The sequence below is a fragment of the Tachysurus fulvidraco genome, chromosome 6 (assembly GCF_022655615.1).
Source record: "Tachysurus fulvidraco isolate hzauxx_2018 chromosome 6, HZAU_PFXX_2.0, whole genome shotgun sequence".
Classification (NCBI taxonomy): domain Eukaryota; kingdom Metazoa; phylum Chordata; class Actinopteri; order Siluriformes; family Bagridae; genus Tachysurus; species Tachysurus fulvidraco.
This window is the reverse complement of record NC_062523.1, coordinates 18,496,407-18,519,976: the sequence shown is the minus strand read 5'-3', so window position 1 is coordinate 18,519,976 and position 23,570 is coordinate 18,496,407. Positions and strand designations below refer to the sequence as shown.

Sequence of the window (23,570 nt, the reverse complement as noted above, 5' to 3'; positions counted from 1 at the left end):
ATACCGGAAATTTGAAGGCAGGTCTTTAACCATACTTTTTTAATATGTTTTCCAGTCGCATCTGGTCTTTTCCAGTGTGAGCAAAGATTACCTGCTAGAATTTCAGTTAGAAAAAAAATATATCAGAATATTGTAAGTAATTTAAAGCCATTTTGAACACAATGGTGCATTAGGTACTCAATCTTTGTCAATGAATCCATAAGAAGTATCTAAAAATTCTGCAGAATTTCAATATTTGAAATGCTTATTTAATTAGAAGTTTGAGAAATCAAAAAATAAGTGCAGGTCAGATTATCTAAACACTCCCATGGTATCATACTCCAACAACACCAAACAAAACAAAACGAAATTTTCTACTGTACTATATATATATATATATATATATATATATATATATATATATAAACACTATAGGTGTCGTGTGTGTGTGTGTGTGTGTGTGTGTGTGTGTGTGTGTGTGTGTGTGTGTGTGTGTGTGTGCTCAGCTGTGTTTAGCTCTTCAGCTGAATAAAATGAGTCCTATTAGGAAAGCAAAGGAAAAAACTGAAGAGTGAGAAGTATGAATGCAAGAGAAAAAAGATTGGAAGAAAAAAGCGGCGGCACGTCTCCACCGGCCCTTCAGTTTCATATGAAATGACCTTCTCATTCTGATGTTTTGTGCAAAATATGTGAAGCAGCAGTGGCATTGAAAACAAGTTGTACTTTGCAGAACAGGAGCATCTTTGTAGTTTCTTAAGTACATAAGAGAAAACAAAGATGTTCTCTTGTATGTTTTGTATGTTTCCAGCATTACGTTAACGTAAAAGACATGAATGAATAAGGTAGTGTGTGTTCAAGTGTGTGAGGAGTTTTGGTTTAGGGAGGATCAACGATTTCCTGCTTCAGTGTTATTACAGCTGTGACTTACATGAGCTGTAGCAGCAATATAAGTTCATAAGAGAAGCTAAAGTGTTAAAATAAATAACGTAATGAAGTGACTAATACCAGCCTCGAATGTAATTTTGGCAGCGAGTTGTGATGATTTATTTAACAAATTACCGAGTGAACTGTGTGAGTGTGTGTGTGTGTGTGTGTGTGTGTGTGTGTGTGTGTGTGTGTGTGTGTGTGTATATTAAAGTATAATAGTAATTTCTGTCGGTCTGTGAAAAGAGCAAAAACAAAAACATTTACATTTATTCATTCTCACTTTTATTCAAAACGACTTACAAAAACAAAGCCTACAAAGGTTCCTGCGCAAAGCTGAGCAATTGAGGATTAAAGGTTTCAAGTAGGAACTCGACAGTACCACTATGTTTCAGCTGACCTACTAGACATCTTTAGAAACCTAACCACTGAAATATCATTAAACCAAAGTCTTTGCATGACAGGTATGAATAATAACACCAGTCCATTAATGCTACAGTCAGCAGAGGTATGAACTTAGATTTTGGTGGTGCAGGATGACATAAATAATAACACAGCCTCAAACAAAATGATATAGAGAAGTTTAGCATGCTTGACTTATGCTAGACACTACTACAGTATTGTTGGGTTATTTCATGTCACCCTCTATATTATCTAAATCCAGTTTAACCAGAGGTTAGCCAGTTTCTTCTCATTTGTGCCCAGGCAATACATCTTGTTCATATCTGTCTCCCTCCCATGATCAGAAGATGTCCTTTCTCAAGTTCATGCAAACAGTTAGATTACAGAAAAATAACTTCTGTCCCTGGTCAATCTGAACCCTTGGCATACATGACCAACTGAACAAACTGGCACCTCCTGCATGCCAAGTTGTGGATTTGCTCATAATTCTGAATAAACTTAGAGAGCTTGCCATCTGAATAACTCGTCTCTGTATCACATTTGGCAACAGATCCAGAACAGCAGCATGCAGTGAGGTATTCTGTAGCTTATATTTCTGAACACAGACAAGGAACTTAACAAGGATTGTGAATTTTTAAAATAAACCTATAATAGACAGTTGAGATTCAACAACATAAAATCATCTGGTGTACATTCTAGCAGCTTGTTTTGAAAGGTCTTGGACGGTGTTTAAGGTAACATTGCTAACCACAATAGATAGGTTTTAGCAAAATGTCTTATAAGAAAATATATACAAGTTCCAGAAACTAGCCTAAAAATATGCCACTGGGAAAAAGGACATGCACTTTTCATTTCTGCTTTTCTTAGCGTCTATATAAAGAAATAAATATTTTACAAATACTCCTGATATATGGAAGCTATCCACTGCATCACTCCTCTGTACTTCTTTGGATCTCTGCAATATACTATACATTATACATCCAGGCAAAAGTGTGTGGACACCTTACAGCCACACCCATACAGTATGTGCTTGTTGAACATCCCTCCTCATTCGTTTGCTGCTATAATAAACTCCACTCTTCTAAGGCTTTGTTGGAGTGTGTTGGAAAATGTTGGAGTGTGGCTGTGAAGATTTGTGTTCATTCAGTCACAAGAGCATTAGTGAGATGAGGTACTGACTACAATACTGTAGTAGTGTCTGAGGTTCAGTCAGGATTCCAGTTCATCCCAAAAGTGTTCAGTGTGGTTCAGAGTCAAAGCCAGTACTCTGCACAGACTACACAAGTTCTTCCACTTCTCCCTTTCAATCCATGTCTTCAGCAAGCTCACTTTTTTCACAGCATGCATCGTTATACTCCATACAAGCCTGGACTAGGCTAGATAGTTCCAGGGAATGGAACTCAGGGCGATGTGGTAGCCTAGAAGGTCTATAAATCTGCCCTGAACACTAACATGCTCAGCTGTATAAAATGAGATCAAATTGTAAGTCGCTTTGGATAAGGGTGTCTGCCATAAAGGTAAAAGTCTATAGCATACAAAAGAAATGAAAACAATTCTATGCATATAATATTGTAGGAACAATTTGGTACATGGCCACATACGGATGTGATGGTCAGATGTCCACATATGTTGTATATCACAATATATTTTGTATATATTGTATAACAGAAATGGTTCTGTACATCATAAAGACGTTACACCTTGTGCTTTATTTTGATAGAAATGTAGTTAAATTTGATACGCTACAACTGAACATCTGCTTCATTTGCCACAATGGATGAGCTCCCACTAGATCAAGTATATTTGCATATTGATATTATGACTATCAAAACTTTAGAAAAAAAAAAGGTGTTTTGTCTGTCAGCGTGCTTTTTACTACAAAGTGTTGAACATTGCTTGGCAACAACGTCTAAACATGTTTAACTGATGACAGGTGACATCAAGGCATCAGGAAGCACTTAATCTATAAAAAAGAAACAGGGTCACTTGAGAAATAGAATGAGAAGTTTCTTCTTTATTTTCAGCTCAGCTCTGTCTCTAAGCAGGTGGAAAATGCACCTGGATTGTAAAATGTCACATTTTTGACTTGCAGGTGCTGCTGAATCAGTAGCTAACGCAGCAAGCAATACATCAATAACTGCAAATACATTCAGTCATTCATCTTCTGTAAGCACTTTATCCTTATCAGGGTCACGTAGGATCCAGATTCTAGCTCAGACACACTGAGTACAAAGCAGGAAGAGAGTGAAGACACACCCACAACCTGTGCTGACTGTATGAATGTAATAGTCAGGAGTCCACACACCTTTGGCCATAATGTGAATGTTAGTGTATATTCTAAATTGTATAACATTTTAGCAACAGTATACATCACATTAAGCAGATGTCTATTGAAAAGGGCTGGGAAATATGATGCTAGGTTATATAATCAGTATTGTGTATCTTATAATATCAATTGATAAAAAAAATACAAAAAATAGAAATAACCATTATTTATTTGTTTGTTTGTTTGTTTGTCTGTCGATTTATTTATTTATTTATTTTTTAAATTTCAAGGTATATAATTTAAATGTATAATTGATATCAAGTCAGATATCAGACATATCATAAGATGATGCACGGTGAATATTAGACAAATATCTTCATGATTCTTGGTTTTCCAGGATTATTTTCAATAACATAGAATAAACAGATCAATAAGATGCCAGAAATCATTTCAAAACAGCCATACTTTACAATTGTTTTTTTTCTTTCTTTTTTTTCTTTTACTGTTTTTGCCACCGTCAAATTCTATTCAAAATACATCACCATTTGCATAAAAAAAGAAACAAGAGCTCACATCAGTTTGACTCAGCAGTTTGACTGCAGTCATGTATCTCATCTATGTTCTACTTCTTTGCAATCAACTTAACAGACACTCTGGTGAATCAAATCCATGCAGGAGAGATGCACAAAAATTTGTGTGAATGTTCATAACTGTTTAAGAATCAAAATCCCTCTCATTTCCCCAGCACCAGTGAAAAACTGCTCTGCTTTCATTTCAGTCCAAATCAAATTTCAGTCACATACGCCATTTATAACAAGAAAACATCTCTTGCAATCTTGTGCTGCATTTGTTTTAAGGAAATCAACCAGAACTCTGTGAAGTGGGGTTAAGCAAAGTGTTTCCCAACTCTTATTCCCTGACTAGCAATTTCATTTTCGACTCAAAGACAACTCCATCCACACTCCCTCGCAGTGAAGTTAAGAAGAAATTCCAAGGGAAAATGAAGCATGCAAACACAAAACTTTACCAACACTCTCCATGTACCATAAACACAGCACTTTAGCGTCTGAAGTAAACCATCGCTTCAGCTTTACAAACCTCTGCTCCTCTCATTCACTGTGTGTTACATCCTGTTAATTAAAGGAGGCAGACCAAATAAAGCGGGTGGCTAAACTGGCTAGTCTTTTCCTGTACAACTATGTAAGGAATAGAACAGGCCATGCTATCATAGAAAAATAATCAAAGACAAGATGGTGTAACGAACACAATGTGAAGCAGAGTTATTCTTACCATCCCACGGTTTGTTACTATTATTATATTATTTATTATCCTATAGCAGCAGGTCCCGAAGTTTTATTGCTATTTTATCAAATTTATTTTTTTATTACTTATATAACAAAGCCATACTTTTAATTAAAAGTATGGCTTTGTTATATAATTAATAAAAAATAAGGTTGATAAAATAGCAATAAAACTATTTCTGAAGTTTCTGTGAAAACATTCTTACTACAAAAAAAAAATCAACAAAATAAGCTTTAAATTACTATTAACTAGTGTTGGGCAGTACCGCGTTGCTGTGTCTTTCTGGTTCTATCTACTGCCATAAACAGCAACTCCAATATGTCGAAGCACCTACTAGATTTTTTACCAGACTGTTAGCCAGGGACAGATCAACAAAGCTATTGCATGGTATGTTGTTGAAAACATGCAGCCTGTCTCTACTGTGGAGTCACCGGCTTTAAGGCAGCTCGTTAGCATGATAACATGTTCAGGCGGCACACAGCAAATGGAACGAAAAACTCCAAAAACTTGGATAAAGAATATTCAAAAATGGAAAGTGAGCTGAAGATTTGAGGGGCTAGACTACATCGTGACCATTGCAGACATTTGGTCTGTTCACAACAAAATATATGATTCAGCTTGTTTTATTATTTATTTCAGAAATCCTTGTGGTATATTCAGTTTGTGCTGGTCTGACTTAAATAAAATAGTGTTTACAAATTACTTTGTGTTTAAGTCAGTTTTGTGTTTGTATAGACCATAATGCATAAAAGGGCATTAATGGGAACATTAAAGAACGTTCTTTAAAAAAGTAACTAAAAAGTTCATTTTAACAGTACAATTTTTTTAACATTACTTTTTGGTGTAAATAATCAAGAAAGTAATTGAGTTACTTTTTGAATGAAGTAACTAGTAACTGTAACTAGTTACTATTTCTTAGTAACTAGCACAACACTGCTATTAACCAAATACAACGTTACAGAAAACTAATTCACATTCAGACAGAATTCAGAGCACTATGGTACAGGTGTGCTTTAATGTCTTTACTATTACCAGACCTAGAGATTAAGTCACTACATTGAACTCTTTCACTATTCTCACCTCTCCAAACACAGAGAATGCAGCAGAAGCCACCTAGAGTCCATGGCTAAATGTGCAAGAGAATAATCAGAAATAAAAATACTTACAAATTACCTTCACATAAACCCTCTAAACCTAATAATGTCAGAAAGTAAGTATTTCCATTTGCTAACATATTATGCTCATTACCATAGGCATTACAAAGATACAAAAGTTAATCCCCTGTGAATAGAGGAGTGCCACTGTGCCTGTTTGATAGAGGTATAACAGGGTATGCAAAAACCCTTTGCAGCCCAGGATTTTCTCATTCAGGATAAGGCATGGTGAGAATAAGTAGCATGACAAGCAGACCAGTGTTCAGAAAGCACCTTAACGTCTTTCGGAGAAGAGGAATTACTAACCTTTTATGGGATATTTTAACCTTTCTGAAATAAATCGCTTTGTTTTCCTTCGCCACCTTGACTGTTTGAAGCAGAACTACTTAGCTTAGCACACTGAATGAAAGTATGTAAATGCTTGTAGCTAGATATTACACAGGTCAAAAAAAATGATTAACCTGAGATTTATGTGTTGAGTGTTAAACATACAAGGCTATGCAAGAATGTGTCTCTTGAATCATTGTTGCTTGTAAGGTTTTGTGCAAGCTTTGAGCTACAAGCAAGTGGCAGAAATGGTGGCACTTGAGGAAAGAGCTTTATTTAAAAAAAAATTTCTTTAAAAAAAGGCTGGCAAATGCAAAATCAGATTCACAAACATTAGACGTAGCCAAGGTCAAGAGACAGAAGTGAGGTCAGGAGATACACAATTGGGGTATTAGGGATTGATGCACAAATCAGAAAATGAGGAACAATACAAACAGAAATCAGAATATGATGTATGAATATAATAATCATAATCTAAAATCTTAATATCCACTTTTTATATCCATGAAAATAATAATAAACTAATGTTACAAATGTAGTTTATTTATATGCACTGTCTAGGAAGGGGGACTGGATTTTCATTTCATTGAATGTTGTATACTGTATATCTCTGTGAACTTCACAATTAAATATCTTATATCTTGAAAAAAAAAATTATATAATAATAAAATAAAGTTGCATTATTGTTCTGAAATAAATTGTTCTAAGACTAAAATGATCCTATATAACTATGGGAATGAGTAGTTGGGGTTGCAGATATATAAGAAAGGAAGGAAATTTTCATGGACATAAGTTTGAGAATGATTTATGATAATAATAAATGCTTGTAATTTGTTCACACTGAGATAGAGATTGCTAAACTATTGCTATACAAAGTATGGTATGGAGGTATGGAGGATGTGGTGTGTTTTCTTCTTCATTAGCCAATTATCTTCATGATTTGTTATTAGGGTAGGTGTGATCATGAACACTGTGTTTTCAAATTATTAGCTAGTTAACTAACAAACTACAAAATACAGTACAAAGCTAATAGCAGTAGTTGAGAATCCTGACATTACTAACCAGCTTCAACACCAGGCAGATTTTGATATATTGATTTTGATCCGTTCACTTTAACATTAAGGAATTTTTGGGGAGAAGAAAGAATAAAGCAGAGATTGTCCTAAGTTTAATGGTCTGAATTAACACTTGAGACATGCACTTAGAAAGGCCTATAGCTGGCAGAACCCAGTGAACCAAGTCCCCTGTACAGTATGTTCAAGAACCATAAAGAGATCTTGAACACTGGGCTTCTGCAAACAGCCAAGAGAGTAGTAAGTGAAAAAGTTTGCTAATTCTATTTTCATGAGATTTCTTTTCAAATCATACCACTTGAGAATATAAAGGTGCTTCACTTTCCTTGCTGTTCTTCTCTATTCTAATTTAATAGCTCCAGAAAGTTAACCTCACAACCACAATGCAGAGACTGCTGGAAAATTCTGTAAATATGTGATAGTTATTGGAGGAAGGACACAAGTGAGGTGATATCCAAGTCAAATCCAAGCCATATCCAAGTCAAATCACAAGCTGGCGATTCAATGCAGAAGATCCGTAATCGTTGGCAAGCGATTACACAATATTCGCAGACAAACTTATTAAGGAAATTAATACTGAACAGGAAAACACAACTGAGGAACAGAGCAATGACAGAATGTGAAGCCGAGAAAAGGCCAAAGCCAAAACCAAGTCACATGGCATAACACAAAGAAGAGTACAATGAGAAACCAAGACAAAACACATGACAGGCTTTTTGTTCCAGGAAAAAAAAAGAGAGACGATTTGTAACATAACCTCCTACTTAATGACACTGACAAGGACAAGATGGAATCCTATGGTGTCCAGGCAATATGTCCATAGTTGGCAGAAGGACAAGAGATTGGCAGCTCCACTGTGGCACATCTCAGAGAACCAGTCTAGGCACTTGTACAGCCCAGGAGAAACAACAAACAGCTTGCTGGCTGGTCGGTACATATATCTTAGCATTTTTTTGACTGATTTATATTGCTTTGGCGTAAAATGTTTTTATTTTGCTATTTGCATTATTACATCTCCATTATCTCTCAGCCTCAGCATTTTTGTCTATTGTGGTTGCATTTTTGTTCAGCATCGTTCTGTCACTACAATATCAACAATGCACAAATATAATCATTCGATCACTGGGAACTGTCATTGCAAGCACTAACTTTTCATTAGGAATATAAAAAAGCACTTGCGAGATACAAGCCAGTTGTTGCATAGTGAGGTCGATGCAGTGGAATATGGGAATGAGGGAACACACAAGATGTCACTCTTTTTTCCAAAAGATACTGAGTCAGTAAAAGATTGTAAGCAGTCTAGGAAAGAAAATGTGCAAAAAGTGTCTTTATTATTATTTATCTGGAAAGTGTGTATCGCTTAACAAAGAAAAGTGGTTATGTATGGGTATTTTCAGCCAGTGAGCTGCATGTACTAGAGGACTATGAAAGGAGTCTGAAAAGCAGAGCGCAGATCTTCAACAAACAAAGCTGCAATCTTGGTAACTACATCTTGGTATTGTGCCAGTGTTGCACAAAAAGTGTGTGTGTAGTGCTACCATACCAGATTTTTTATTTAGTGTTAGAGAAGCAAAGTGCACTCTAGTGTCACTGCAAATTCCTTTTTTTGTTCTTTGTATTCTTCTTTTAGATTGAGAAGAAGCTGGTGGTAAGTGTTAAAGGAAGATGTGTGTATTTAGTATTTTTTTGAAGGTAGTGACAGATTCTGCTGTCTGAATTGAGGTTGGAAGTTCATTCCACCACTCCCAGCACTGAGAGTCTGTCAGTTTGAAGGTTTTGAAATCTCTCTGGTTCCTATTTAAGTGGAGGGCTCTCTCTCTCTCTCTCTCTCTCTCTCTCTCTCTCTCTCTCTCTCTCTCTGAGCCTTACTCTGTCTCTGTCTCTCTAGCTCTTTCTCTCTCTCTCTCTCTCTCTCTCTCTCTCTCTCTCTCTCTCTCTCTCTCTCTCTCTCTCTCTCTCTCTCTCTCTCTCTCTCTCTCTCTCTCTCTCTCTCTCTCTGTGTGTCTCTCTCTGTGTAGATACATCGATGTATCTACACACACACACACACACACACACACACACACACACACACACACACACACACACACACACACACATATACTGTATATATAATGTTTGTTTGTGTGTGTGTGGGAGAGAGAGAGAGAGAGAGAGAGAGAGAGAGAGAGAGAGAGAGAGAGAGAGAGAGAAGAGAGCCCTCCACTTAAATAGGAACCATTAGTAAATATGATCAAAGAAAGCTGTGAAAATTTGTCTTTCTTGTTTAACCTTTTGATCTTTTGTTAAAAAGTCTCTGCTCTCTGGATATTATTATTATTACAAACACAACACATTTGAAACAAAATGTTAAATATATGTGTGGCTCAATTATTGGCACCCTTACTGTACGAATTTATATGAGTAAAAAATACTTGAAGTCTATTTTCATTTAAATTTCTTACTTTTAGTACACCTGGGTAACTAGGAACAGATAATTGATCGAGCATGACTTCCTGTTTCATGGGGGTAAAAATATGTGGTAAAACATTTTCCAAATTCCCACACACAACCACAAGCAAATAGGAATTATTATAAAATATGTTTGCTTCTTTTAACTTGGTGATGTTTACACAATCGTTTCTTCCCTTCTAAATACTTGATGTATTATTTATGTTATGATATAACTTTTGAAATATTCTTGAACTTGTACATGAAAGCACTATACAGAACAGAGCAGAAAAAGAGTATAGATAGGGGAGCAGTCTGGAAAAAGAGTACACATGTGGTTTACTTTTGGTTTGTTTCCTAATTTCTGTTCATTATCTCCTGTCATGCTGATAACCTGAGAAATATTCTCCTTCATTAATGCTGCATCAAATCTATAGCCAGTGCTGTTATGACATTTTGATGCTAGAACAAAGCGTTAAAACAAACAGCTGAATGATTTTGCTGAACAAAAGTGTCTGTCATATTACAGCATTTATGTCTGGCAAATTTGTGCTTATATGGAATGATTTATTTTTTTCTCTGTCACAATCTTCTTGATGAGGGCCACAGAAATAAGCACACAGTCTTCATGCATTGACAACAAACATTGAAAGCTGCATTGGTTTAATTTCATTCGGAGCTCACACTGTGTTCTGAGCGATACCCTCAAACACTGCTGCTTAGACGCTGCATTCACTTAGGGGAGCGTCATTAAAACCCTGAGTCTCGAAGCTCACTCTGTCCTTGTCCTCTCATGAATATAGCGGTACCCCAATTCTGTTTAGCTCCTAGTTTCATCTCACTGGGCATATTGCAGCTGAGCTCCCTTTTAGCCACTGATAACTGGAATAATCACACTGCCATTTCTCCCTCCAAGGAGCCTTTGTGCTCCTTCAGTCCTGTCTCCCCAAATATTTCCACAATTACCACTCAACCTGACGACTCCACCGGCTCACTTCAGCGCCGTATTTGTAGTGTCGGAACAAAACAAAGAGAAAAACCTCTGCAAAGTAACATTCTGCAGGGGTGTTTTATACCGAGAAATGTTACATATATCATGGAATACTAATGAAACTCCTGACAGGAGGAATTGTTATGAAATTACACAAGGAGACACGTTTGCAGAGAAAAGGCAATATTAATACAGGGACTGCAGCGTTCAAGGCACATTTGTATAAATGTTTAAAGCCTTGGAACAAGGGCTTGTGTGGGAATTTTTAATATTTAAACAGCAAATAATTAGCAGTGGGGAATCCTTGTTTTATTTGACACACCCCATGCATATTTTACTTACCCCATGAGAGGATCCACAGCTATTCCTTTGGGATTCAACAGGTCCAGTTCTATTATAGTAACGCACGTCTCGCCACTCCAGCTGCAAACGAATATCCTGCCATTCGCTCGGTCCACAAAGTAGAAGTTTCCGGTAAGCCAGTCGATTACCATTTGTTCAACACCTAAATAGAAAAAAAAAAAGACTAGTGGTGACAAACTAATACAGAAATACTTTTTTAAAAGCAAACAGATTTAAATGAAAATCCAAGATAATTAATATTTCACTTGAAATATAGTTTTAACAAAAAACAAAAGTTTGTAAAGGAATGTCAACTTAGATAAAAGGCAGATTAAAAAAGCTGATTTCATTCAATTTGTATCATAGTTGCACACCGAAAAAGTAGATTCATCATACAGACAATAAAAAAAACAAACTTTCCTTAATCACAAGCTTATATTTTGTAGACATGTTTAAATAATGACCTTCACTGTTGTGGTGTTGTATCTATGACACAGATCGCTCCACCTTGTTGCACTACACACAACGAACTTAGAAGTGTTTTTACTATAAGGCTTTTCACACTGTGAAGCTGGAATAAATAGTTCACACTTGAAACTGTGAAGCTTGAATTATTGTAAACTTCTGGGTAAACAGAACCCTGGCTTATCTTTTTCCAGGTTTCACACTGCTCATTCGCTGTACTTTCCCAAACCCCGGGTTAACGTACTTATTTGCATTGAGCTCTCAACAAGTATGACCGAATATATACAGTACAGCATGTACTTGCTTAAAATAATGGCTCGTCTTGCACTTTCACCTCAGTGAGACAAAATGTTGCATGCTAATTCTTTTTGCCAAGTTTGTAATGTAGTTGACCAGGTGTTTGTTGATATATAGCTTTTGCTAGGTATTCAGCGAGCTCCTTATACACTCATTCATGTCTGACTGCTGTCCAGCTTGTTCTAAGCAGGCGTTTTTGACTATAACTGTAAGAATAAAATCTCATTTTAGCTTAGAATGATGTGTTTTTCATCACCATATGACATGATTTTCTTTTCCCTGAAATGCTGCAACTACATATTATACAACATGCAGTGATTCTGTAACAGTACAAAGCGCATGATATGAGACACGTGCTGTCCAGTATTTGATTGGGTGTCTGTTGCTAAGCATCTCATCTTTACATTATTTCACACTGTACACACCACAAAAGCGCTGCTTCATTACTCTGGTGGTGCTAACCCCACTTGTAAATTACAAGTGTGAAATATTCCTCTATGCAGGGTTAAAAGCAGGGTTTAGAACAACAATAACCCATTGATCGGAGCAGTGTAAAACACCATTATGTGGATTAATTAGCTTTCATGGACGGAAAGAAGAGGGAACATACATTTATGTGGAAACATTGATAAACCTGAGCAAAAAAACTGCAGCACCAGGCTGTCATCTAACTCTCCTGTTTACTACACATATTCGCCTCACGGCGAACACCTCACAGGAAATAAAGGTGCAAGCCCTACTTGAAAAATATCTATATATAAATATAATGCAAGGACAGAACACTAAATGTCACAGCTGAAATATTGGATAGTGACATGCTGACATTTTATGAAGGGCAGAAATAAAATGTCTGTAATCTGAACTTAACAAACTAATTAGCTGGCTATACATTATTACCTCTATCTCTCTTCAGTCAACCAACCGTGAGAATGGACAGCACATTGGGGCTTGTGGGTTAACTAATAGATTGTATTTTATTTGACTACACCTCATCTCATGGACTAGCTGAATATTACCTTTAGCAGAAACCTTTATCCAGAGCAACTTATATTTTATCTGATTACAGTATATACAACTGAGCAATTGAGTAGGGGCAGCTCGGTCGGGATTGAACCTCACAACCTTCTGATCAACAGTCCAACACCTTAACCACTAGGCTGTCACATCCCAACACAGCTTGTATTTAAGACTACAATTATTTTAAATTTGAGTAGAAAATAATGGTTCCATTAAATAAAATGTGATGTGTGACAATTTTACTGACCTATATGCAAATGTATGCCTATAATATGTGATTGAATGCAAATTCCCATGTCTCTTACTTACTGACTGTTGGGACATTGATCAGACATTTCTCATTGCTATTAAGTGTAACGCAGCATTACTTGATTCAAATACAAACTGTAAAAGTAATTTCTTACTGTGGAAACTCTGCGCAGATTTGATTTCCCGCTCTTTGGAAAATCCACTCGGTTTCCTCATCTTGGCACACCAGAGCTTTCCAGCCGACACTGAAGATGTGACCCAGCATACTGATTCTTCATTGTGGTTAAAGTCCAAAGAATGAGTCCCATTTGGGTCCAAGAATTTTAAGATCTGCACACCAGATCCATTAAGAGCTGTGATCACTATATTATCCAAGCTTGCAATCATCAGAGCAGCAGGACTCTCATCGGGATCTAAAATAAAAGTAAGGGCAAAATGGTGACAAGTCAGCACGAAGTCAGACGTTTCAAAGCCATTTGAAGCATTCAGTGTGATGAGATAATGCAGGTTTGAGCTGTGCGAATGAGAACAGAGTGCAGGAACGACACTTTGCCTGGAAGAATGAAGTCATTATTTGCCATTATGTGCTAACTGATTTATGCTGATGATCCACTTGGGGTTGGAGACTTATTTTTATTTCAGAAGTAAGCAAAATCCATTCAAGGAATTTCAACATGACCAACGTGAAGTTGTCGAGACAAAGTCATTTGAATGACATTTTTTAAAATGAATTAAAATGAAGACAAAACAGCATTAGTTTAGCTGCACTGTAGATATTTACTGTAACGTAGGACCACTGTGCTCAATTTGATTAGTAACAGTAAACAGTTGTAAGTTCTACTATCTCTTCACATTTGGAAGAATGTTTAGATGACTGCCTTGTTAATTGTCAACTGCATTTAATTATTAATATATTTTTAATTATTTTTGTTTTTAATTAAAAAAAAAAATACCGACAAAGGCAATTTTCTTGTCACGACGCAGGCTCAAAGGGGTTGGAAGCAAATGTAGGATGTTTTTAATTACAAAAAGTCACAGAGCAGGAACAACAAAACTGGGTGCATGCAAAAGAATTGGAACATACAAACACAGGCACAGCAAAAAATCTAAAATCAGCAGGCAAAACAGGCAAAGGTCAACAGGGAAGATCACCAGAATATCAGAGCTAATCAGGATCACAATCGGAATAACAAGCGGAGCAACTGCAAAAACTAGAGTAAATACCAAACGGCTTAGTAACTTAGAACTGAACATACACTGTAGCTTCCGACAATGAACTGAAAGGAATGTGCTTTTTGGAATTTTTTCTTCTCATTATTATTGACCAGTACAGTATGAAAATCAAAAATTACAATATTCCCCTGTAAATAAATACAATGCATTGCTGTAGAAAGTCAGTTTATCCTCCTAAGACCCGAGCTTTGGTTTGGCCTTGCATTTTAGATGCAGTGAAGTCCATATACAGTATGTGGACACCAGGTCGTAGGAGGTTAATACTGTGAAATGACACATTGTCATTAGAGTGGAATATTGTGTTAATTACAGCACTATACTGTGGATGTTGATTACAGTAGTGGTCTTATGAATGTGGCTGAACATGCAGCTGTAAATTTACAGAAAAATGTTTACAGTGTACAGTGTCTTATGACTTTTATACTGAAGTACATTGCGATCTCTTCCTGAAGTCATCTTCATGTTGTCTCTTATATAATTAGTTTCTTTTATATTTCAAAATACTTTTAAAGTTATGGTGTAGATGTATCTATGGACCCAGACAAAAGTTCAATAAAGTATTTCATTTTTTGGTTAAAAAAAAGGATAAATTCATGGCCACTACTCTAATAAGCTCTATAAATCAATGTGTCCTTTTTCAGCCACTAAAACTGAATGTTGCCTCCCACAACAAAAGCAGAGGCGAGTAATTACTTTTGGTGTTTCTTGCAGGTAATACGAGTGTGCCACAGCATTTCCACTTTGGCTCTGATTATTATGGCTGCGCAGGAAACAAAAGAAACTTTTATCCAAAAGAAAGTACGAGGGTCGGTTGTAGATGCAATTAAACTACGTAGCAATCACCGATGAAAATAAGTCAACAGAACTCTATGCCAAAAGTATCTCATGACTGATGAAGCTTTTTTTTTTTATAAAGAATGTATTTAAAAAAAAAAAAATCTTATTAAACATTCAGTTGACAAATGGATTTTCATACTCCACAAGTCTGCATCTGATGGCCAGGAAGTGGAAAAGCACTTTTTTTTTTTATGCATGAGCTTTTACAACTAATAGAAGCTCTCTAGTTATCCGTACGCTGCAGCCTCTTTCTGCTAAATGAATATTAATGTAGGTGAGCTGTAAGTTCAGTTAAGTTTATGGGTAATGATATTCAGTTTATTCCTCCTAGGAAAGCAGTCACGTTGATTAAAAGCAGCCTGATGCTGGATCTACTGCAAGGTGTGCTGTGCCTTGCAGCAATTTTCCCACAGAGTGTACTGTATCTTAATCCCCATTCAATTTCTTTGCTTTCTACGCTCGTGCAAACTGGATTCAGACCAATAAATACACAAGGGCACTTTAGCTTCCCAGGTCACAATCTCCTTTACAGAAGCCAACCTATATAATGTGACTTATAATCCATGATTTGTGTTGTGATTACTGTTACCCATTTATTAAAGGATTTACATCAGGTGCTACCATGTGGGCTGTATAACCGAGACGTGTTCTTAGTGGGACTGATGAAAAATGAATCTGATACCTGGAAATGACAAGAGTGCAGCTTCATAATCACTGTAATTAACTTACTCTCCCTAACCTTTAGAAAATCCTAGCATTAATGATGTTAGTCTGGGAGAGACAAAATAGGCCACTCAACTTCATTCACCTAAGCAGACAGAAATTCTAAGAGCAGCTATAGTCTAACAATCCATCACCGCCCTGAAATTCGTTTGCTCTCCTGATTAAACACTACCAAGTTTTTAGTCAATTTGACCTGCGAATGCATCTGTCTCGAATTGTAGTGCTCAGTTTCCCTTTGAAATACTCATTAGAGAGCAGCAGATTTAATGATAAAAGTGATTGGATTTCGGACTTGTGAGCAGCTGCACTCCCACCTATGTGCCATTAGGCATGTAATCTATGGGCAACCCCGATGCAGATCAAGCAGAGCTCTTCTTTAGGTTTTTCTATTACTAAAATGGATCTCCACTCCAGGGCTGCTTTATCTGCAGGCAAAGGTTCCATTACACGTCTCCCAGCAAAATGAATGGGGCTCAGAGTGTTGTACACTTCACACACTGGGCAATATTAATCAGTCTTTCATTTAAGTTGTGTGTACATTTATTTTTTGTTTCTTTTTCTTTTTTCTTTTGTAAAAAAAACAGATTTCGGAAAGCATGAGTTTTCTTCATACCTGTGAGTGAATGATCACCCATACTACAAATCCTGAAAGACACAAGTTGCAATTATTTTGACTCTAGAATGATTAAACATTTATTTTATAATATATTAATAACACTAAGCAATCACAAAATCTTCTGATATCTGAGGCATTCGTTTATAGTTTATGTCTAACTATATTATTATTTATGAGCGTTTTTTTAATACTTAATTTATGCTATTAATATAACATGACTTGTTTTCACAAAATCTTCTTAATGATATTCTCAGTCCCTGACCTAGTGAAGTAGCCTGAGGGTGTGATAGAAACTCCAAAGCTCATCTAAAGTCACTGTGGATAAGGATAAGCTAAATCCTGTAAACATAATAAAAATAGCTATTTTAAACGCAATATTCCAAATATCAAAGTGCAATAGTTCAGTCCGGCCGAACAAGACCATGTTTCCTTCAGTTATTCTTCTTATGTGAATATACACACACTCAGGAGCGCGAGTAGAATGCAAACATTTTCCTGAAGTTATATGATTTGCGTTGATTTAAATACCAAATTTCTCACTTAAACACCTGTAAGAACAATTTACGTATAAGCCGCTGCAGTGCAGCTTGATGAATGAAGTCCATTGTCCTAAGCTGTTGTGAAACACAGCTAATATTGTAATACGGGATTAAGCCGAATTGATGTCTCGACTTAATTTCTTCAACCGAACGTCTCATGTAGTGTATTGTGTATAGCTACGCTTGCTGATTGTGGGTCAATTAGCTTTCAAAAGAAGTAGAGGATCAAAGTTTTAAAGTTTTCCACCATGGGAAAGGCTTCAGTACAGAGAACTCTGTGCTTCCTGGTTTCTTAGGTATCAACGAGGGAATGGCTTTTTATAACTGCTTTTTTTTTTTATAACTGTCATTGTTTTGCTGACATTCAAGATTAAATGTAAAAAAAAAAAAAAAAGAAAGTCTGTTGTTTAATGTATGAAAAAACTTTGTGATATTCTTTGTTTCAAATGATTTCACCTCAAACATGTTGATTTTTTCCTTATAACAGCAAGCATGATCAGATCAGCACGTCATATATAGATCAGCGCTTAAGAGTTGATATTTGTTTCCAGAAACTCTGCAGTGATTCGTTATTCCCTGGCAATACTGACATGCACGGTGATGCCACATTGTTTGAATTCAGAATAACAAAAAGAGTGCTTTATATAACTTTAAGAAGCACACGGCTTTCCAGTCATTAATTCATCATGTTTGTCTTACCATGTTCGGCTTTGCAGGAGTGTCTGTTAGGCTGCAGTCTGTAGCCATCTGTGCAGCTACAGCGATACGACCCATAGGTGTTCGTGCAGGTTTGGCTGCAAATCCCATACACTGCACATTCATCATGATCTGCACACAGAGAAAGAGTCACTTATGACAAATTATATATGCTCAAATATGACCCAAATACATAAAACCCCGCTTACTATGGCTGTGCTTTGTCTTTTGTAAGGGCCATCTCACATCATTGCACCTATCTTTCTGTGTCCCAGTCATGGGAGTACTCAGAAAAGAGCTTGGTACATTAACAACAGTGATTTACTGACTATACTAACTTATTTATGCAGAGTTTTACTGGAACTCCTGCTAATAAGACAATAGCAATGGCTTTTTTTCAGAAGTTTTTTTTAATATAGTAATCTTTGGTGTCTGTAGGATCCAAACAAAAAACATGACACAAACAGTCTGCACTATACAATCAATAATCTTCACAGCTTGACTCAGGAGATATCATTTAGACCAAACCAGGTCAAACAATTCTTTCTTTTTTTTTTCCCGTTAGTCGATGCCATGTGTCATATAAAGTGTTAAAAGACCCCCCAGAGACAAATATCTCCTGCCACCATATACAGATGGGTGACAGATAACAACATAAATTGTGTTTGTGAGGTGCTAGGACATCACAAGACCTCGGAACAGTCTCAACAGTCTCAATGTGCCTTGAAATATTTTACTGAAAATGTATTGCAAAAATGACAGCCTACCAAAAAAAAACAAAAACCCACACACATACACCCACACCAACACACACGTACCGGTATGTATGTATGTATGTATGTATGTATATACTGTATGTATGTATGTATGTATGTATGTACTGTATGTATGTATGTATGTATGTATGTAAATACTGTATGTATGTATGTATGTATGTATGTATGTATGTATGTATGTATGTATGTATGTATGTATGTATATATGTATGTATGTATTAATGATAGTGTTAGATTTTTCAGCCCAAAATCACCCAAAAGATGTTCAGCTGAATTGAGATATGGTGACTCTGAAGGCCATTGCACCTGATTTACATCATTTTCATACTTATCAGATCATTCAGTGAGTGTTCCTGTCCTGCGGATAGGAACACTGTCACAGTGGAAAAGACACTGGCCATTAAGAAAGAAATGTTTCATCATCAGCTAAAGATGATCAGTCAGCATAAGACAGCATAGATTTCTAGGGACTTTTCCCTTAAACACAAACCATGTCTTTACTACAATATATTGCCAATTTGTATATGCTTTCATGTAATAATACCGAGAGGCCTACCTCTGCAGCTGCGGCCATCCTCGCCGACCTCAAAGCCGTCTGCGCAGAAGCAGAAGGTCCCGTTCCTGGTCATGATGCAGCCATAGCGGCAACGAAGCTCATGGCAGGCTGACAAGAGTTCTGCAGGTGATATAGGATAAGAGAAACACAACAGGGAGACAGATATGTAAATTGCTTTTTGATTTTGCTCTCTTCGACCTACTTCTTCCTCAGACGTCAGCGTGGAGATGTGCGGCTGTGAGCTGACAGCCGTGAGCCTAAGGCGGGAATTAGCAGAGCTGCATTGAGAATCAGAAATATGCTGCAGACAGAAACATGGCAATGAAATTATAAGAACACTTGTAACTGCTCATTTGAAAACTCAGAAAAAGCACTTCACATCATATAATTTATGAGCTCTTATCCGCCTGCTGTAAATGCATGGCATCTGAATCAACAATTGCCTAAAATCATTGCTGATCATTTCTGTTCTTATTGGAAGCAGTGTAAATGGAGTTTTGACAGCAGATTTAAAGTCCAATAAAACTCCATCAGTCATACCAATGCAGATGAATAGCTGCAAATGCAAAGCCATACAGGAGAACTACTATTATTATTATTTTTTAAATATTGATTTTAATTCTTTGTTTCTTTGTTGAATTTCTGTATCTTTCAAGTATATTGTACGGGTTAGGGTTAGGGTTAGGGTGCATGTGTGCAAAAGAGTAAGTACAACAGATGTATAACAATAGTTATTGATTCAATAGTAACTCTATGTTCTTTAATAATTTACTTGCATGTTAACAGCAATAACAGCAAGTAACAACAACAACAACAACAACAAAAATCACTTTGGTTCTTCCTCATATTGTTCCCACAAAGATTCATGCACACAAATGTATTGAATGGCTTTGTATGCTGTAGCAGTACAATTTCCCTTCACTGAAACTAAGGAGCTCAAACCTGCTCCAGCATAATAATAGCCCTGTGCCGACTTATTGTCCTGCACATCAGTGCCTCATCTTAGTAATGCCTGTGTCGCTAAATGAATAAATCCCCACAGCCACGCTCTAACATCTAACATTCCCAGAAGAGCAAAGTGTATTGTAACAGCAAAGGGGGAATACATCTAGAATGGGATGTTCAACAAGCACATATGAGTATGACTTCAAGATGTCCACATACTTTTGGCCATATAGTGTACAATGTAAAGCATTTAAACACCCTGGCCAAAAATGTTAGAGATCCCACTATGCCTGATCTGATATTTCACTATAAACCATGGCGTCACTGTCTAATCATTTACAATATAATCCTGTTTAATTATCAATCAGTGTTTTGATGCAAATTAATACTGAGAATAACCAATTACAGTGTAGACAGAAAGACAGACAGACAGACAGATAAATAGATAGATAGATAGATAGATAGATAGATAGATAGATAGATAGATAGATAGATAGATAGATAGATAGATAGATAGATAGATAGATAAGATTGAAAATTGCGCTGACTTCACTGCCAGATGTAAAACCTGTCACTTTCAACATTTCCCTCCACTTCATCTGATTCAATAAACATGGCAATTTTCTATTAAAAACAATGCTTTTGGGTTGTTCATTATTTTTTCTTCTTGTGGCAGCTGTCACTATGCTACTCCTGACATGGCTCTGTGCAATACTATTGTAGCAACCCACAATTATTTTCATGCAGAGTGGGCAACAAAGGAACACATCAAGAAACTTCTCAAAATGAGTTTCAAAATGACTTTCATGCACAAAAATGTGTGGCAGGTCTTCAGCAAAGCAGCTTCTCACGCTATTGCAATAGCTTATTGATCATTTGAGATTTTTTTTGTGTGTCTGTAGATTTAAAAATGTGCAGTTGCATTTATCTATTAACTAAAGACCTATAATTAACAATTGGCACATAAGAAACGAGTTTGGGTCTCTTAGTTCCAGTGACAGAAAATTGTTAAACAATGATCCGTATTTGTTGCAGCAGTTTTTTGGGGGGGCTGAAATACACTGATAAGCCATAAAATAAAACCACCTGCATAAATATTGTAGTAGGTCACCTTTGTGCCAACAGAACAGCTCTGACCCATCGACACATGAACTTGACACGACCTTGTGTGTTGTGGCAACCATTCTAGCAGCAGATCCTTTAAGTCTTGTATGTTGCAAATTAGACCTTCCATTGATCGGAACTGACAGGCTAGGCTTTGAAACTTGCATGCATTAATGAGTTTTGGCATCCATGCTCCTGGTGCTGGTTGACCAGTTGTTCTTCCTTAGAGCACATTCATTAGGTAGAAACCACTGTTTACCAGGAACATCCTACAACATCTGCTGTTCTGGTGATGTTCTGACCCAGTCGTCTACCCATCACAATTGGCCCTTATGCTTGCCAGTTTTTCACACTTCGAGAACAGATTCTTCACTTGATGCCTAATATATCTCACCCCTTGACAGGAGCCACTGTATCGAGATAATCAATGTTACCTCAGCTGTCAGTGGTTTTAATGATACGTCCGTATGGTGAAGGGTATAACTTTACTTGCCCTTGTAATATGTACTTGTACTTGTGCTTGAGGTCAAATCAAGCACTTTAATTCCTGTAGTAAGGTGCCCACACATAAATGACCAGACAGTTCGGTCTATAACTATAATATAATATAACATAATATGTTCTAGGTTCTCTAAACACCTCTTTGAGATCCATAACCATGACCAGCAGTGCTCCACACTATTACGGGTCTGATTTACCAGAGATGTTTATTACTACCCACCAGGGTTCATAGGGTATGTTACTAATGACAAAATCACTGTTTTTCTCATACATTTTACAAATATGCTTTCAATTTTTGAGTTGTTTGAATTTTTTTTCTCTGATGGATAATTATGAATTATGGGCATTTACTTAAGGTCTAGACGTAACTGCTGGAAGTTGGAAGTAAATCTTCCAGCAGAAAAAGTGTCAAAGGTTGTGTAATATATTCATAAATATATTTCTAAATATATTAATCACAGGGTTACTCTTATAACAGTCAGTGCTGCATAAAATGTTTTCACTTGATGAAATGTCTTGTTTTGCAGTTTCGGCAAACTTTGCAAATCACGACACGACAGAAGAAGTCACTGTTAATCATAACTTGTAAAATGACAGAGGAGATTTAAAGGTCCATTCGATCTTCATAACTGTAACAAAAATGAAAGCTTTGGCAAGAGAACTGCAGCTGTAAAGCAGAACATACTGTATGTTACCTGCTTCACGTATGTTACTACGCACCACATTTCAGTGCTGTGAAGATAAACCTAACAGCTTTGTAGTATGATATATGATATTTTCCTATTATAGCCAACTGGCACCTCCACATCAGACACCACTGACGTCTTGATCTCGGGGGTAAAACATTTTTGTTATTGATTAGGCAATATCTGGAGAGATAATCATTTTGAGCCAGTGTATTTTTCAGCAGCCACAGTTGCTCTTTCAAGGTGTGTTTTTTATTTTTATTTTGCTACAAATACAACATTTTGGAGAAAGAAAGATAACGAGAGGGGGGAGGGGGACAGAGAGACGGAGAGTGTACTAGAAGACCAGAAGAGAGAGCAGGATATAATGTACAGCTCACTATTTTGCAGATAAATGCAACACTCTCGCAAAAGTAGGAAACGAAGAAAAAAAAAGAAGAAAAAACAAACTTCTGCAAAACACCAGAACAGCCCAGAATAGAGATTTCAATCTAAAATCTGGTTTCCATACAAATGGGCTACAGATAGAAATGTGCCATGTTACAGCAGGAATATATGCCTAGGGAATGAATGAATGAATGAATGAATGAATGAATGAATGAATGAGACAGTGTTAGTTCCTTATTTCTGTGATAATAAGAGAATTAAAGGTCTAGATGCTGAATGCATTCAATTACCAAAGCGCATCACAGACTTCATCTGAAGACCATGTACAATTAACTGTAAGTTACATCCAATCAGAGGCAAACATTCCCATACTGAACTGCTCTATTTTGTAATCTAAGAAGAAGAAAAGAATATATCCAATATGTTTTAACGATCCCAGTGATATAACACTTCAGTGAACTTTTTCCGGCAGAGCCATTTTAAAATTTATACGCTCCGTTAAAAAGTTGTATTTCTTTATCACAACATAAATAAATCAGCTTTAATTTAAAGGATGCCTGTGCATCGCTGGCTTGAAGAAATATTATCAGCTATTTTTCAACTCCTGCTGTCCACATATCATAAGACTACAGGCCATCACTCTCATACTATTTTTAATTGGCATGCGTCCTGTTAGAGGAGGAGAGAAGAGATATTGTGTAGACAGATATTCAGGACTAATCCTCATATCTTCTGCCAAACAACAGGCACATA

The 23,570-nt window shown here is 36.5% G+C and overlaps 1 protein-coding gene across 9 annotated transcripts in view; it reads right to left on the bottom strand.

The window, feature by feature from the left end:
* lrp1bb (low density lipoprotein receptor-related protein 1Bb) overlaps positions 1 to 23,570 on the bottom strand; it is a 260,096-nt gene that overhangs the window by 132,858 nt on the left and 103,668 nt on the right. For all 9 annotated transcript variants that reach the window (XR_007140906.1, XR_007140905.1, XR_007140904.1 and 6 more), the window contains exons 3-6: positions 19,195 to 19,314; positions 17,866 to 17,994; positions 13,374 to 13,631; positions 11,191 to 11,353 (exon numbers count right to left, since the gene is read on the bottom strand). Coding sequence is in view for 6 of the 9 variants with exons in the window: in XM_047815198.1 (XP_047671154.1) it covers positions 11,191 to 11,353; positions 13,374 to 13,631; positions 17,866 to 17,994; positions 19,195 to 19,314 (670 nt within the window). In the remaining 3 variants the exon portion in view is untranslated. The remainder of the gene's footprint in view (positions 1 to 11,190; positions 11,354 to 13,373; positions 13,632 to 17,865; positions 17,995 to 19,194; positions 19,315 to 23,570) is intronic.